The 14,232-nt window shown below is 36.7% G+C and overlaps 1 protein-coding gene across 2 annotated transcripts in view; it reads right to left on the bottom strand.

Moving 5' to 3' along the window:
- CDK17 (cyclin dependent kinase 17) overlaps window positions 1-14,232 on the bottom strand; it is a 41,296-nt gene that overhangs the window by 11,335 nt on the left and 15,729 nt on the right. For both annotated transcript variants that reach the window (XM_004700377.2, XM_045290287.1), the window contains exons 7-10: window positions 14,116-14,210; window positions 13,798-13,860; window positions 8,475-8,598; window positions 361-481 (exon numbers count right to left, since the gene is read on the bottom strand). In XM_004700377.2, the coding sequence (XP_004700434.1) occupies window positions 361-481; window positions 8,475-8,598; window positions 13,798-13,860; window positions 14,116-14,210 (403 nt within the window). The remainder of the gene's footprint in view (window positions 1-360; window positions 482-8,474; window positions 8,599-13,797; window positions 13,861-14,115; window positions 14,211-14,232) is intronic.

Here is a 14,232-nt window from a genome sequence, read left to right as displayed (position 1 = left end):
TGACAATTTATGGTAGCTGCATTTTGGTGAATATTAAATGGTGATTAAAAATAATCACTGGCACTCTCTCTTAAGTGTTTTCCATACATTTGCTCATCTGGCTTTACTATTATGCACAGAACTATTCTCAAAAGTTACTAAATAATTACTATTCCTATTTTTTGAAATGAGGAAACTAAGCATAGACCAAAAGGTTATTATAGAGTGATAAGTGGTAGAAGTAATACTAACACCGAGGTGATCTTACTCGCACAGTAGAACGCTCAATGGGCACTTACACTAAGTATCTCTTAGCAGGTCCTGCACTCATAGCTCTGGTTCTTTCAGAACTACACAGTCATCACACCTGCACATATTTACCACATGTCAATCTGTGTTGAGTACTCCGAGGAGCCAAGAAGCACATCAGGAGGCCGGTACCACAGTGTGACGACTTCATTGGAGTAGGTCTTAGTGGGAACTGACTTGGCTCTGGCTAGTCCTTCAGAGGGAAGAAAAAGGAAAGATTTAACATTTAATTAAAATGGACTTCTTAGGCCATATCCTCAAAAGAATACTAGATTAGGAATATACCTGAGATTGATACACAGAAGCTTCAAGAAACTCAACAAAATTATTTTTAGGAACTTCTTTGTGAGTATTCATGATTGTGAATCAGCAAATGCATCTAAATTATGATTCCAGAACCATAGAGGTACTGTGCTTATTTCTATGCATTTGAATATTCCTGGCAAAGAGTCTTGGGTTAATCTAAACTAAGACATTTTTCTTTGCTCAAAGAGCCACAATGCAAGAATTATGTCTTAGACACCTTAACTCAAAATAGGCCAATGGCATCATTATACAATTAATTTTTTTAACAGCTATAGCATTTATCAACTTTAAACCACTCTCTCATATGTCATACCAATTTTTACTTAAATTCCTGAAGGTATTGAATGCTTGCCAACAAATTTCTTGCAAAAGTCTGTTTAGAGAAAAGTATCATGTGTCAAAACGGACTTGATAGCATCTAACCATCTTAGAATGAGTTTAAATTCTGTTTGCACTCTTAAGTTATATGAATAATTCTTTGCAAATACCACAAACCCCACTACTTTTGGATATTATTAATTCCCATAAGTGGCATAAGAGGTGTTAGTTATTACAGTGTGACCCTTCAATACAGTTCCTCATGTTGTGGTGCACCCCAACCATAAAATTATTTTCAGTGCTACTTCATAACTGTAATTTTGCTACTGCTATGAATCATAATATAATTATCTGATATGCAGGATGTATTTTTCACTGTTACAAATGAAATGTTAAAAATGAAAGCAGTGATTAATCAAAAAACAGTATGTAATTATATATTGTGAAATATTTATTTCAAATTACAAATAAATGAATCTTTGTCTTGAAGCATGGTGTAGCATGGGCAACAGTCTTAATATAAGAACAGTAAACTACATTGCTACATTTTGCGACAGTATGCGTAAAAAGCCAACGTCAGTGCACAGGTAAGATAGCTTCTTTCTCACTAGATCAGAAATTCTCAGGGCAGTCTTTGCAAGAGCACAATGAAGATCATCTTACACAAGTCTACTTCTGTCTTTAGACTTGATAACCAACAAGATGGAAAACCCTGTTTCACAAAGATATGTTGCTGGAAATGGAAGAAGGCACAACAATTTCAGACAAAACAGGATATGACTACACACACTTGATCCAGAATTTTGTAAGTGGCATTGTAGAAAAATCAGTTCTCGCTGCATCACTGTTAGTAAGTTCAATGAACTCTAGTGCTGTCTCAGGAACATCTTCAACTTTACTGTGCTTCTGGCAAGTGCAGATGGGGTGTCAGGAAAGTATGATGAAATTTCGTCTGCAAGCATGTGCAAGTGTTCACAGAAATTACCATCGTTATCTTTTTGTCTGGTTCAATGTCATGTGCCTCAAAGAAAGCAGATAAGGTAGGCAACATGTAAATTTTATTTTTATCCTTTTTTTTTTTTGCCAAAGCTGGTTTCATTTGGAATGATTGGATATTTTCAGACAAATCGAGGCATGATGCATTTGTTCCTTGCAGTGATCAACTGAACTCATTCAAGATGGCAAAGATGTCAGCCAAGTAAGCTATTTTCTATAGTTTACTTATATCGCTGAAAAGTGTTTTGAACTGTGGTCTTGCTTTCTGATTAAAAAACGTTTTGAGTTCATCATGAAGCTCAAAAACACGTTTTAAACTTTTCCTCTTGACAACCATCTCGCTTCAGTGTGAAATAGCAGAGCATTATTCGGCGCATCCAACTTGTTGTACAGTTGTGAAAACAGTCGAATGTTTAAACTGCTTGCCTTTACCAAACTGACAGAACCTATGACGCTTTTCATTACTTCTTGGAACTTTAGTGGCAGTGTCTTCATTGCTAATATTTGCCGAGGAATCACAAAGTGAGTTCTGATGACTTTTGGTGACTCATTTAGTACTAAACGTTGAAATCCAGATCAACATCCTAGCACAGCTGGAGCACCATCTGTGCAAACTCCACAAACCTTTTTACCAAGATATCTTATGCTCTTTCAGAAATGAACCAACTGTGTCAAATACATCACTTGCAGTAATTGGCATTTCAAGAGGTTTGAAAAACAAAAAAACCTTCATCTTTAAAGTCGCCATCATTAATAGACCTCATGCAAACCAGTAACTGTGAACAGTTTGCAACATCTGTAGCTGGATGCTAAATATTGGAAGTGGAGCAGATTTAATTTCCTGGATTACCTGATCAAGAATATCATCAGACATGTCATCTATTCTTCTGCGGACAGTGTCATCAGATAAGGAATCTGCACTCAATTTCATAATAAATTTGTCTCCTATCATAACTTGAACAATGTCTTTGGCCACTGGCAACAGTAAATCCTCAGCAGTGGTGTGAGGTTTCATAGCTTTGGCGATTCTGAGTGCCACCAAATATGAAGCTTCAATGGTTGCTACGTTTTGTTTGTGGTACTTGCCACTACTGTCAAGCCTGGCTTTCTTGAGTCCATCAGCTTTGCTTCTAAAATAGTTGATATCCTTGCCGGCACAACTTGTATGCTTGCTATCGAAATGGCATTTTAGACTGTTCAGCTTCATAGATTCGGCTGATAGAACTTTACAAGTATCATATTGCAGCTTATCAATTCCTGCTGTAATTATTGAGGTAAAACCATACTGTAAAAAATCCTCACTGTATTTTATTTTCTTAACATTCTTCTCTACACTAGCCATTGTCATGGGATGGTTTGCTAATGGAAATAATATAATAACAACAGCTTTAATGATACAAAAGATGATACATGGCATAGTTCAGTCAATAGTTTATTAAAGTTTCTTATGAATGACCTACCATTCTCTGTGTTTTTTTACATACCTGTTACTATCACAAGGGGGCATTATTCACATCAACCACAGCTGAATATAAAAAGACCTATTAGTATCCAGATTAAGCATGGTTCAGATGTTTTTTGCAGTAGTTGATTTTACAGTACATGATTTTACATTTACCCAGTAATTATGATTCATGAAGTGTTTTACCTCCAATACTGTTGCTTTCAACACAGTAGCTGCTTTTAACAGAGTAGTTGCTTTCAACACAGCAGTTGCTTTCTACACAGTAGCTGCTCTCTACACGTGTGACTGGTTTGCATAAACTCATTATGGCGCCAACCCTGTCACATATGCCTGTATTTGTATGGGGTGTATGAGATGGGGTTGGCGTGATGTCACCACACCGGACACTCATATATGGGTGCATCTGCATGTGGGTGGACTCGCCTGGAGACAGATAGAGGAGCGGTGTCTCGGTTCCTAAGACCATCGGCAATATGTGTTTTTGGATGGTCTTCGGTGAACCCTGTGAAAGGGTCGTTTGGCCCCCAAACGGGTCGCAACCCACAGGTTGAGACCCGCTGTGCTATTCTATCATCAATTTAATCTGAAGTTCAAAGATTATCCAGACGTAAATGCTAGATAAAATTCACAACTTTATCTCTTGAGTCACTCACATAATACTAGTTTTTAACTATTTCTAAGTATCCAATTCCTTGAATGGACTAAGTTCACCAATTTTCTGAAAAGATATCTGAAGAGACATTTATTTAAATATGTATTTCATTTTGAAAATTAAAGAAATTATATTCAGAGCTGAAATTTCTGCTATTTCTAATCATATATGTGGCCAAAACATTAAATAAGAAAAATGTCAGAAATTATATTTCAATTGTTTATTAACTCCGGTACAATGGTCACACAAATGAGAATACAAATTTAAAGAATTAAGCAGTACTCATTCTATCAGGTTTATGTCTTAAACGGAGTCCTTGGGTGTTGAAACTGATTAAGTGCTACAACTAGTAGTCAAATTGCTGGCATTCTAACCCTTCGCAAGGCTCCTCTGAAGACGGGCCTGCTGATCTGCTTCTGAAGGGCCACCGCCTTGAGAACCCGCTGGGGCAGCTCTACTCTACACCCAGGAATCTCTGTGGCAGAACCAGTGTGACGGCAACCAACAACCACAACGTATACTTCAAAGAAATGACTGAGATAATGCTGACACTATTTTATTTAACTAATTAATAATTACTCTCACTTTGTGAAATTTCAACTGTTATTTTCTAGTGAATCTGCTACATAGCAAAATGGGGCAGCTTTCTGATTTTAATTGTGAGCTATATGAACACTGAGGAGCCTGGGAGTGCAATGGGTTATGCATTCAGCTGCAAGCCAAAAGGTTGGTGGAATGCACCAATGGCTCTGTAGGAGAAAAATGTGACAGTGTGCTCCAGTAAAAATAACAGTCTAGAAACCTTGAAGGGCCTTTTTAACTGTCCTATAGGGTTGTTCAAAGTCGTTACATTAACTCAATGGCAATAGGTTTGGTTTAGTTCTGGTGTATGGAAACTTAAAAGGCTACAACTGCTTGTCCTACACAGCCTATAAAGCCATCAGTACTTTTTCTCCTGCTCCTGAGGGCCTTCTGGAATAGCGGAGTTTTGGGGACAAGTCTTGGTTCATGATTAGTTTAAGTATTGGCATGAAACAAAAGAAGCAATAATCTCGCCAAAACCAAATCAATTAAATACGACTTTATTTATTATACAAGGCCATCTCTAACATTAATGAAAATGACTTTATATTAGTAGTACCTTAAACTCTGATACAGAGATAGAGAGACCAAAACCTCATTGCCGTTAAGTTGATTCCGACTCACAGCAACCCTATAGGGCAGAGTACAACTGCCCTGGTGGGTTTCCCAAATTATGACTCTTTTATAGGAGTAGAGCCCTCAGTTTCCCCCTGAAGAGCAGCTGGTGATTTCTAACTGCTAACTACATCAATGTGTAACCTACTACTGCCAGCAGGACTCCTTCAGGAGTGACACAACTCAACCAAAATCACTGCCATCAAGGGTCAATGCTGATTCATAGTGACGCTGTAAGAGAGAGTTGCACTGCCACTGTGAGTTTCTGAGACTGTAATTCTTTACAGAAATACAAAGCTCTGTCTTTCTCCCACAGAAAGGCTAGTGACTTTGAACTGTTGACCATGATGATCGCAGCCCAAATGCATAATTATTACACCATCAGAGCTCCTTCCAGAACAAGTCCCTGGAAAAGGGCACCATGCTCAGTAGTCAGTGAAAAAGAAGACCATCATGAAGATGGACGTATGCAGTGCCTGCAACAACATGCTCAAACGTAACAATGCTTGTGAGGATGGTGCAAGGCTGAACAGTGCTTTTCTTTCTGTTGGGAATAGGGTCGCTATGAGTTGGAACCAACTTAATGGCACCTAACAATAACAAACCTCTCACTAAATTCACGGTCATTGAGTTGAGTCCAACTCATAGTGACTGTACAGGAAGTAGAACTGCCCCTGTGGGTTTCTGAGACTGCAAGTGTGTGGAGGAGTGGGAAGCCTCACCTTTCTCTCATGGACTTGCTGTTAGCAGCCCAACATGTAACCCATTACACCCCAGGGTTCCCACAGCAAACCCAGATACCCATGTTTCACTTCCTTATAATCATAAAACCATGTGCGGTATAAACAATAAAAAATTAACTAAAATAATAGAAACCAAATTGATCACACTATACCATACAATAATCAGAATTCCTTGGTGGCTTGTGGGAAAATAAAATTTGCCTGACTTGTCAAGATTGGTAGCAAAATTTAAAATACTCCATAAAAGTAGCTTTTAAAATTTTTTAATGGTCCTTGGTATTCTTTTTGCATTTCTAATAGGCATGAGGGAAAGGGGACTCTTTTACTGCTGTTCCTTTTGGAATTAAGGAATAGCAAGCAATAAATGCAGCCTCTCCACAAGTAAATAAAGAGGGAAAAGATAATTAGAAGGAAATAATCACATAAACTGTGCCTTAGAAGAGACTGTATAACTTCTATGAAAGCATATTCAAGGAACTTGTAAGTTCTTCTTCAAACATGTGGCTCACCCATTTCTTTTAAAGGAAGGAAAAACAAATAAACCTTAGTTTTCAAACAAATGGAAAAGTGTCAAATGAGCAAAAGAATTTCCAGAACACACTATTTAATGGCAGTCCATCTGCTGCTACCAAATCAATACTTGAAACATTTATATTTAATCAAATATAATGAAATGTTTAAAAGTAAACCTACTATAATAATTTACGGAAAATTTATAAATGCTAAATGTAGAAACAAGGAAAGTAGAGGCTTTTAAGACTAAATTTAAAGTATTCGGACACTTAACCATGGAATATAGAAAATCCTAAGTGAACACACACATTTCTTTCAATATAAATTAGTAAGTATTGTTTTGCCTACTTTCAATCTTATAACTCATGGTTTAGTAGAAAGTAAAATCTCCTAAGATCTTATTCAACATTGGACAAGTGCTGAAAAAGCTTAATCTTCCTAGAAGTAAAAAGAACAAGTAACTTCAGCTTTCTTTCTAATCTTGTAAAGTCTAATTAATTGACAAGGTAATACAAATACAGCTGTCAATTCAATAAATCATAATATGCTGTTAGTCTCAGGACCCTTTTACACTCTAAAAATTACTGGGGAGAAAAAAAACAAGGAGTATTTGTTTATGTGGGTTATGTTTATTGCTGCTAACCATAAAAATAATGAAAACAGGAAGAAAAAACTCTAATATTTACTCATTAAAAAACACCATTCATTAAATGGTAGCAGAAATAACACTTTTTTACAAAACATATTTTACTACAAACAAACAAAAACTAGTAACAAAAATGTCATTGCTTTATAATTGTGTAAGACTCTTTAATGTCTAGCTTAATTGAAAATAGCTGGGTTGTCATATCTGCTTCTGCATGCATTCTGTAAGGAAACATTGCTTTGAGTAAACTAAATGAAGAAAATTATTGATATTACTACAGAACATGAAGCCAACTGGGTTTTAGAAGTTATGTGGTGACTGAAACTACATCAGTATACTTTTCAATCTCCATTTCACTAATCTTTCACTTTGAATGGATATTTTATCATGCACCATTTTGTAATATCATGTGCTCGTCATTTGAAAAACAATGGTTCCAGAATTACACAGATCTTCTTCTAAATGTTTACATATTTTCTTCAACAAAATCACATTTGCATTTCACCACTGATCTCGTAAGAAAAGTTAGTATTGGGAAGCTAGGCAGCTCAAGTGGCAGATCCAAATTTCCAAACTGTAATTTTTGCTCGAGAACTCAACTTTCACTATGGGGGAGAGATCCTTTCAGTTATTTTCTTTGAAGTGAGAGATTCACTTCATTCCTTTGAAAAAAATGTCTGCCAAACACCCAAGTGTGAGTAACAATGGCTGTCCATCATTTTCTACCCTCCCAAGTAAAAATAAGGGCTGGTTCAGTGTGCACTCAAATCAGCATGCAAGCACCCTTTCCTGAGATAACCCCGGCCTACAGTTCAGCAAATATGTTTAATAGATCTTCTCATGTCATCACACAGAATACTAAAAAGATTCAGAGATGGTGAATCAACCAAATAAACGATACTATTTCATTACACACCTTTTAGAGTGTAACCAGTACTTTATTTCTACACGTATTGAGTGGTGAAAAACATAGTGACTACCAGTAGCTGTACCTGACATTTTGGGGATCATCAGAGGAAATACTTATGCAATGAAAAGGGGAAATAACATTTTGGTATAAGCATGTTGATATATTTTACCATGAAGACCCCCGTCCCCGCCCCACCTGAGGATCTTAAAGACTCTACTCTAGGGAATCACACCCTAAGTAAAGTTTTGCATTTGCCACTAATAAGAAGCGTATGATCACAAAAATTAACTCACCCACCAAGGTTCTGTCATAAACCTCACTCTGGTCTACAGAGAAAATGTCTAAACACACGATAGTGATGACACTTATTGTGACAAGAGTTGTTCTTTAAGACTTAATCACCCTGAAAGTACTTTATAAAGATCTCTCACATTCCATACCAAAATCTGCTAGCTTTAACTCTCCTTTTTCATTAATGAGGAGGTTCTGTGGCTTCAAATCTCGGTGCAACACTTTTCTTCTGTGGCAATATGCCAAACCACGTAAAATTTGGTATAAAAACAGCTTAAAAAAAGAGAAATAGAAATTAGTCTTAAAGATAACAATGCATACTTTCTATAACCATACATTATAGTAAGAAAAAAAAACTGGTCTTGTTAGAACAGAAGAAAAATAGAAAGCCTTTCCTGCATATAACTGTTTTCTTACTTTTACAATTTGTTATTCTATTTGACACATCTGCTATTTTTTTTAAGTTTTACAATATCTATTAATGGAAATCAATATAAAGTGAAATGGAATAGTCTTGTTAGTAATTTCTCACTTGTTACAGAAAAGAATTTAAAATAAACATATCCCTGTCAACTTATTAGGCTCTAAGGTTTATATTTGGACTATAAATTTTGGCAAAATAAATAGCCGCCACCACCACCACCTCTAAATAAATAAATGTGGCCAATGCCCTTAAAGTAAAGCATCAGAACTGGTGATTTTATGAAAAAACAAACAAACAAACAAACAAACAGAACAGCCCCTGAAGTATCAAAGAGAATGGTGCTGTACAGCTCTGGTAAATTATGCATTATAAAAATAGCCCAAACCAGCTTGTCACCCACCTCATGGGCATTTTATTTTTAGTGCCTCCTACTCAGCCTTCAAATCCACTAGGATTGAGAAAGGATTAGCACTGAAGGACTCTTTGAGGGAACCAAATCTTATAAAACTAAAGGTTGTTAAGTTTTTTCTTATAGAATTCGGTGGAAAGAGAGAAGTGGAACACAGATCTTTGACACTTAACAGGAAAGAACACTTTTAGTGCAGATGACTCAAGAGAGTCCCTCAGCTTAACTTGCGGGTGAAAAGCAGAACTAGCACACTGACGTGCCAGGGCAGTTGGTGAAAAAAGCCTGCATGAATTCAGAGCTGCGCCATTTCTAAATGCTACATATTTCTATGCTTTGAAAATTCTGAAATTAAATTTTACTCTATTACTTTTTATTTTTAGAGAGTATAAGGGCCATTTAAATACATAAGCAATAAAATGCTATCCAACTTAAGTCAGCCATGTAGACCTGGCTTACAGGGGGAAAAAAGGAGATTTTTTCAAATCTTATTAAAATTATGATGAAGTGTTTCCAAATTATTGTAATATGAACGCATTAAAAAGCAAATAAAAATAACAGAAATACAGTTGCTCCTTGAACAACATGGGTGAGAACTGCACGGGTCCACTGACATGTGGATTTATGTTTAAAAACATGTGATGACATTAATAATCTCTGCATGATGTCTCTCCAGTATGTGATATATTGCAGTAACACGTGATCTCTTGTGCTTATTATAATACTGTAAAAACAAAATAACACCATGGGACCCATAGGAAGTGCCACTAGTACTTCTAGAAATGCTCCCCCCCAAAAGCAGAGAAAAGTCAAGACATTACAAGAAAAAGATGATTGCTTGATATGTACTATAAATTGAGGTCTACAGCTGTGGTAAGTAAATCCAGCATAAGGCTCTTTGTAAAAAATTTTTTAAAAGCTGGAAATTCCTGTGGCCATCCCGGCAGCTACACCAGCAGGACATAATATCTTGCACTTGCTGCAAGACACCATTTCAATTTGTCTTGAAACAGTTTTTTGCTGGTGCAGTATGTAATGCATACAGTATTCAGATTATATGTTAGTTGACTGTTTGATGTTATTGGTAAGGCTTTTGGTCAACAGTAGGCTAATAAGTTTTGAATGAGTCCAAAGTTAGATGCAGATTTTCAACTGCATAGGAGGTTGGTGTCCCTCACCTCCATGTTGTTCAAAGGTCAACCTCATTTACAAATGAGATCCACAACACCTTGTAACATGAAGTGTAAAAAACGATGAAAACAATTCTCTCGGAGTAGGTATATGAGGGGGCTTCAAAAATTTCATGGAAAAATTCTATCTCCTTTTAGTTCCCTGTCCACATGTTTTTGAGGCCTTCTTGAACATATAGAAACTTACACTTAGAGCCCTGCTTAAAAATTTTAGCAAGGTATATGTACTGAGTTCTCTTTTAGTAGCTGGCTCTTCTATGTATCTACCAACTTATTCTCTAATAATTATCTTCTATGTATCTACCAACTTATTCTCTAATAATTAATATGTAGAGATACAGTGGTTACAGTGCTTACCTGCTGTTAACTGAAAGGCTGGCAGTTAGAAGCCATCAGTTACTCCCTGGGAGAACTATAAGCCAGGGGGCACCATAAAGAATTGTCTTGAAAACTCCTATGAGCCGGAATTGACTTGATGCCAATGGGTTTTGGTTACATATGTTCGAAGTTACTATCTGCAGAATTGAAAATATCTCTATACCTGTAAACACATAGCTGGAGTAGCCGATTTCCAGAATAAGTTCCACAAACTGTTGGTTGAATTTGGAAGAATAAATCTTTACTAAACTTAGGGTACATATCAATGAAGCAGGCCAAAAGAACCACTGCAAGAAAAGTACTATATGTTTTATTCCATTAATTATTTGGGGTTTTATCTGACCCCACACTTTCCTATTGCCTTTATTCATAAATTACTGTGGTAGTTACATAAATTTGTTTCTCTAGTCTCCCCGGCATAACACACTATGGTACCTTGGCATTGGGTTACTAGAGAAACAAATCATAAAGATGGAGTGTATATGTTTGCTTGACTTCTGCCTCATGGTAGTATTTTTTCTTTGACTAACCAAAGGTCAGTTATGCCCATGTGGTTTATTGGGCTGTTTTCTGGAAAAAACATGGGAAGTCAAAATTTTGATTCTTCCACTGGTTGTAGTCTTTGGTTATTCCTGTGTGAAATGGCAAAAATGAATGTGATTAATGTATATTTTGAGCTCAGGGGACAAAATTGCCCCTTGAATTTCTCAGAACTGCTCAGGAAAAATGGCTGACGGAAGGTCAAAATGGTGACAGAAAGCCTGGCTCTGGCTTGATGCTGTCAGAGGCCTAATCCCATATTTGAGATCAACAGAATAGTTTAGATTAGGATTAAGATAAACTAAGTAAAATTGAACTTGACTGCTTTAAGAATTGAGATTAGTATCTGATTCTACTTTGTTTATACTGCTTTTTTTCTGCTTATTATTGATACGATTGATAGAAATATTAAAATAGAGTTTGTATGCCTTGCCTTCAGCCATTAAAACTTGAATCTTTAAATGGGTTAGGACATACCTGCAAAGAAGGCTCTGAAAGGATGGAGATGCCCCTCCCAGTGCTTTCAAGTACATAGAACATTTGCATTCTGAGCGACTTGCCTAAGGGATGGTTGACAGACTGAAGAAAAAGGAACTCTTTGAATCTCGAACTAGTGACTTTTGTCAAAAGCTGGAAAAAATCTGGAGCCCCAAGAAACTCTCCGCTCTAGGGCTGAACTATTAAATGGAACCAGTGAGAAGCTGAAATGCTTGCTAAGTAACCACCTGGAACCACTTGAGTGGAAGTGAGAGCAAAGCAGCAATAAAGAGATGGGTTAAGTCTGGCCACTGACACCTGTGGACTTGGTTTACAGGAACTAGAGAAGATGAGAGCGGGTTGACTGGTCTAAGGTTCATGACCTAGCCCAAGAGGGCTAGGGTTGTTGAGAATATGTGAAAGGACCCATGGTCTAAAAGCAAGGTGACCTATGAACACACTGGTGAGGCTAAGTGAGGGAGGCCACATTGAGTTAACAAAACCTGACCAGATGAAGAGAAGATTTATGAGCTTGTGAACTGGTGCATAGTGCTGCTAACTTTATGGACGGACTGTCCTGATATGACTTTGCTTATGGATGTGGACTTCACAAGCTTCCAACTGAAATGAAGATTCTTTACATCAAAGAATATCATTGTCCCCTCAGAGCACTGGGTTGATGTAAGTGGGCAGTATAGAAAGAGGATACTCAAAATGGGGAGGATAAAGGCATGAAGTGGTTGACATACTGACTTTCATAGGTGCTGGAATATATTCATAGGATTATAGGATTAAGGTGTAGGTGTTACTTACCGTATATACTTGAGTATAAGTCTACCTAATATCCTCCGAGGCACCTAATTTTACCACAAAAACTGCATTAAAAATGTGCTGAAAAAACTCGGCTTATATTCGAGTATATATGGTAACTGCAATTGTTAGGCATAGGATATTTTTGTTTTATTCGCTTATAGAATGTTATATTTAAATGAGGGTGGCATATATTGAATTGTATACATTTTAGTTTTATCCTGTTTAGGTACAGATATGATTTCATTATTGTTTGTTTGAAAATTGTATCTGGCTAAAGGGCTGTCTAAACATGTCAAATTACAAGGGGTGGTCTGTGGTAGTTACAAAATTTGTCGTCAACTTGAGACTTAAGAGTAAAGGGGTTTAGCCTTTCAGGTTGCGGCTTGATGACCTCATTTGGAGGCGCTAAGGAGATAAGTAGCTTACTGAAGGCAGGACACAGATACACTGCCTGGGAGACATTTCTGTTGAGAAGAAAACAGGGAGCTATGCTAGAGCCCTGGGGTTGAAGGAGCCATGTGGAAACCCCTGCCAGTGCTGAGATGCTTCCACTGTCACTGCATCCACAAGATTTTCCATCCACTGGCCTGTCATCTTCTGGCATTCGGCACCATTACATGTGTTGTGTGAGTCTGAAGAGGAATTTACAGATTGGTATTGGACATATGGGCTAATATCGGGACTTAAGGACTTGTTCTGGACTGGGCTGGGATGTTTTCTCAATATTCAATTACTCTTGTATATAAAGCTCTTTCTTATGCACATATGAGTGTCTATGAATTTGTTTCTCTAGTCTCCCCAGACTAACACAATTACCACCTTGAAAAGTTGGTTCTTGTTTTTTTGTGTTTTTAAACTAAATATTCTCTTAAAATTTATTAGGAAGTCTGTCCTTTAAAGGCGGCCTGAAAAAAGGACACACATTCTTTTTAGAAAAATAGACTATACCTATAAACAGATGTATATTCTCTTCCAAATAGAATCAGTGTTAGGATGTGAAAGGAAATATCAAAATTAGTTTCTAAAAGACTTGTAATATTGTAACGAGTTCTACCCAAAAAGGCGTAGTTAGAAGAAATGCGAGCACAGTAGAGGTGCTGAGTAATTATTTTCTGAGGGCAATAACTTCTTTAAAGTGCCAAGGAGAAAAGTCTGCATCAGAATAGTTAGAGAGCCAACACATTTCCTTATGCAGTGTTTGTGTAGGCTGTAAATAAAATGTAAATCTAGACCTTAAAGCGTACCTTTACATTGTGCATGCTCATGATGTTTCCACAGTCATCCATGTACTGTTTTAGGTCTTTGTCCTAAAAATAAGTAAACAATAGTACTTCATTAAGTGATCTATGATGTTCAGAATGCATGGCACATTCAATCAGCAGTATTTACTTATATTTTAAATAAGTTGTTTTTCAAGGAAAATTACTGGCTGAATCACACACAAACTTAATTATACACAAACAATGAGACAGCAATGTCTCTGGGGGCTGTTCAGAAGCCCCAGCTTATTACAATTTTTAAAGCAATGTTAAAAGTTTATTCTTTTAAAATGAAATACATACCAGATATTCAAAGACCAGAGTCAAAGATTTATCAGTGTGAACAATGTCATGTAATGTTACTATATTTGCGTGTTTTAGATCCTTTAATAGTGAAACTGCAAAACAAAAAAGCAAGTC

This window comes from Echinops telfairi, unplaced genomic scaffold (assembly GCF_000313985.2).
Source record: "Echinops telfairi isolate 266 unplaced genomic scaffold, ASM31398v2 ScPeMD7_2;HRSCAF=8, whole genome shotgun sequence".
Classification (NCBI taxonomy): domain Eukaryota; kingdom Metazoa; phylum Chordata; class Mammalia; order Afrosoricida; family Tenrecidae; genus Echinops; species Echinops telfairi.
Note: the sequence above shows the minus strand (reverse complement) of the source record. Positions and strands in the feature narration are given on the sequence as shown.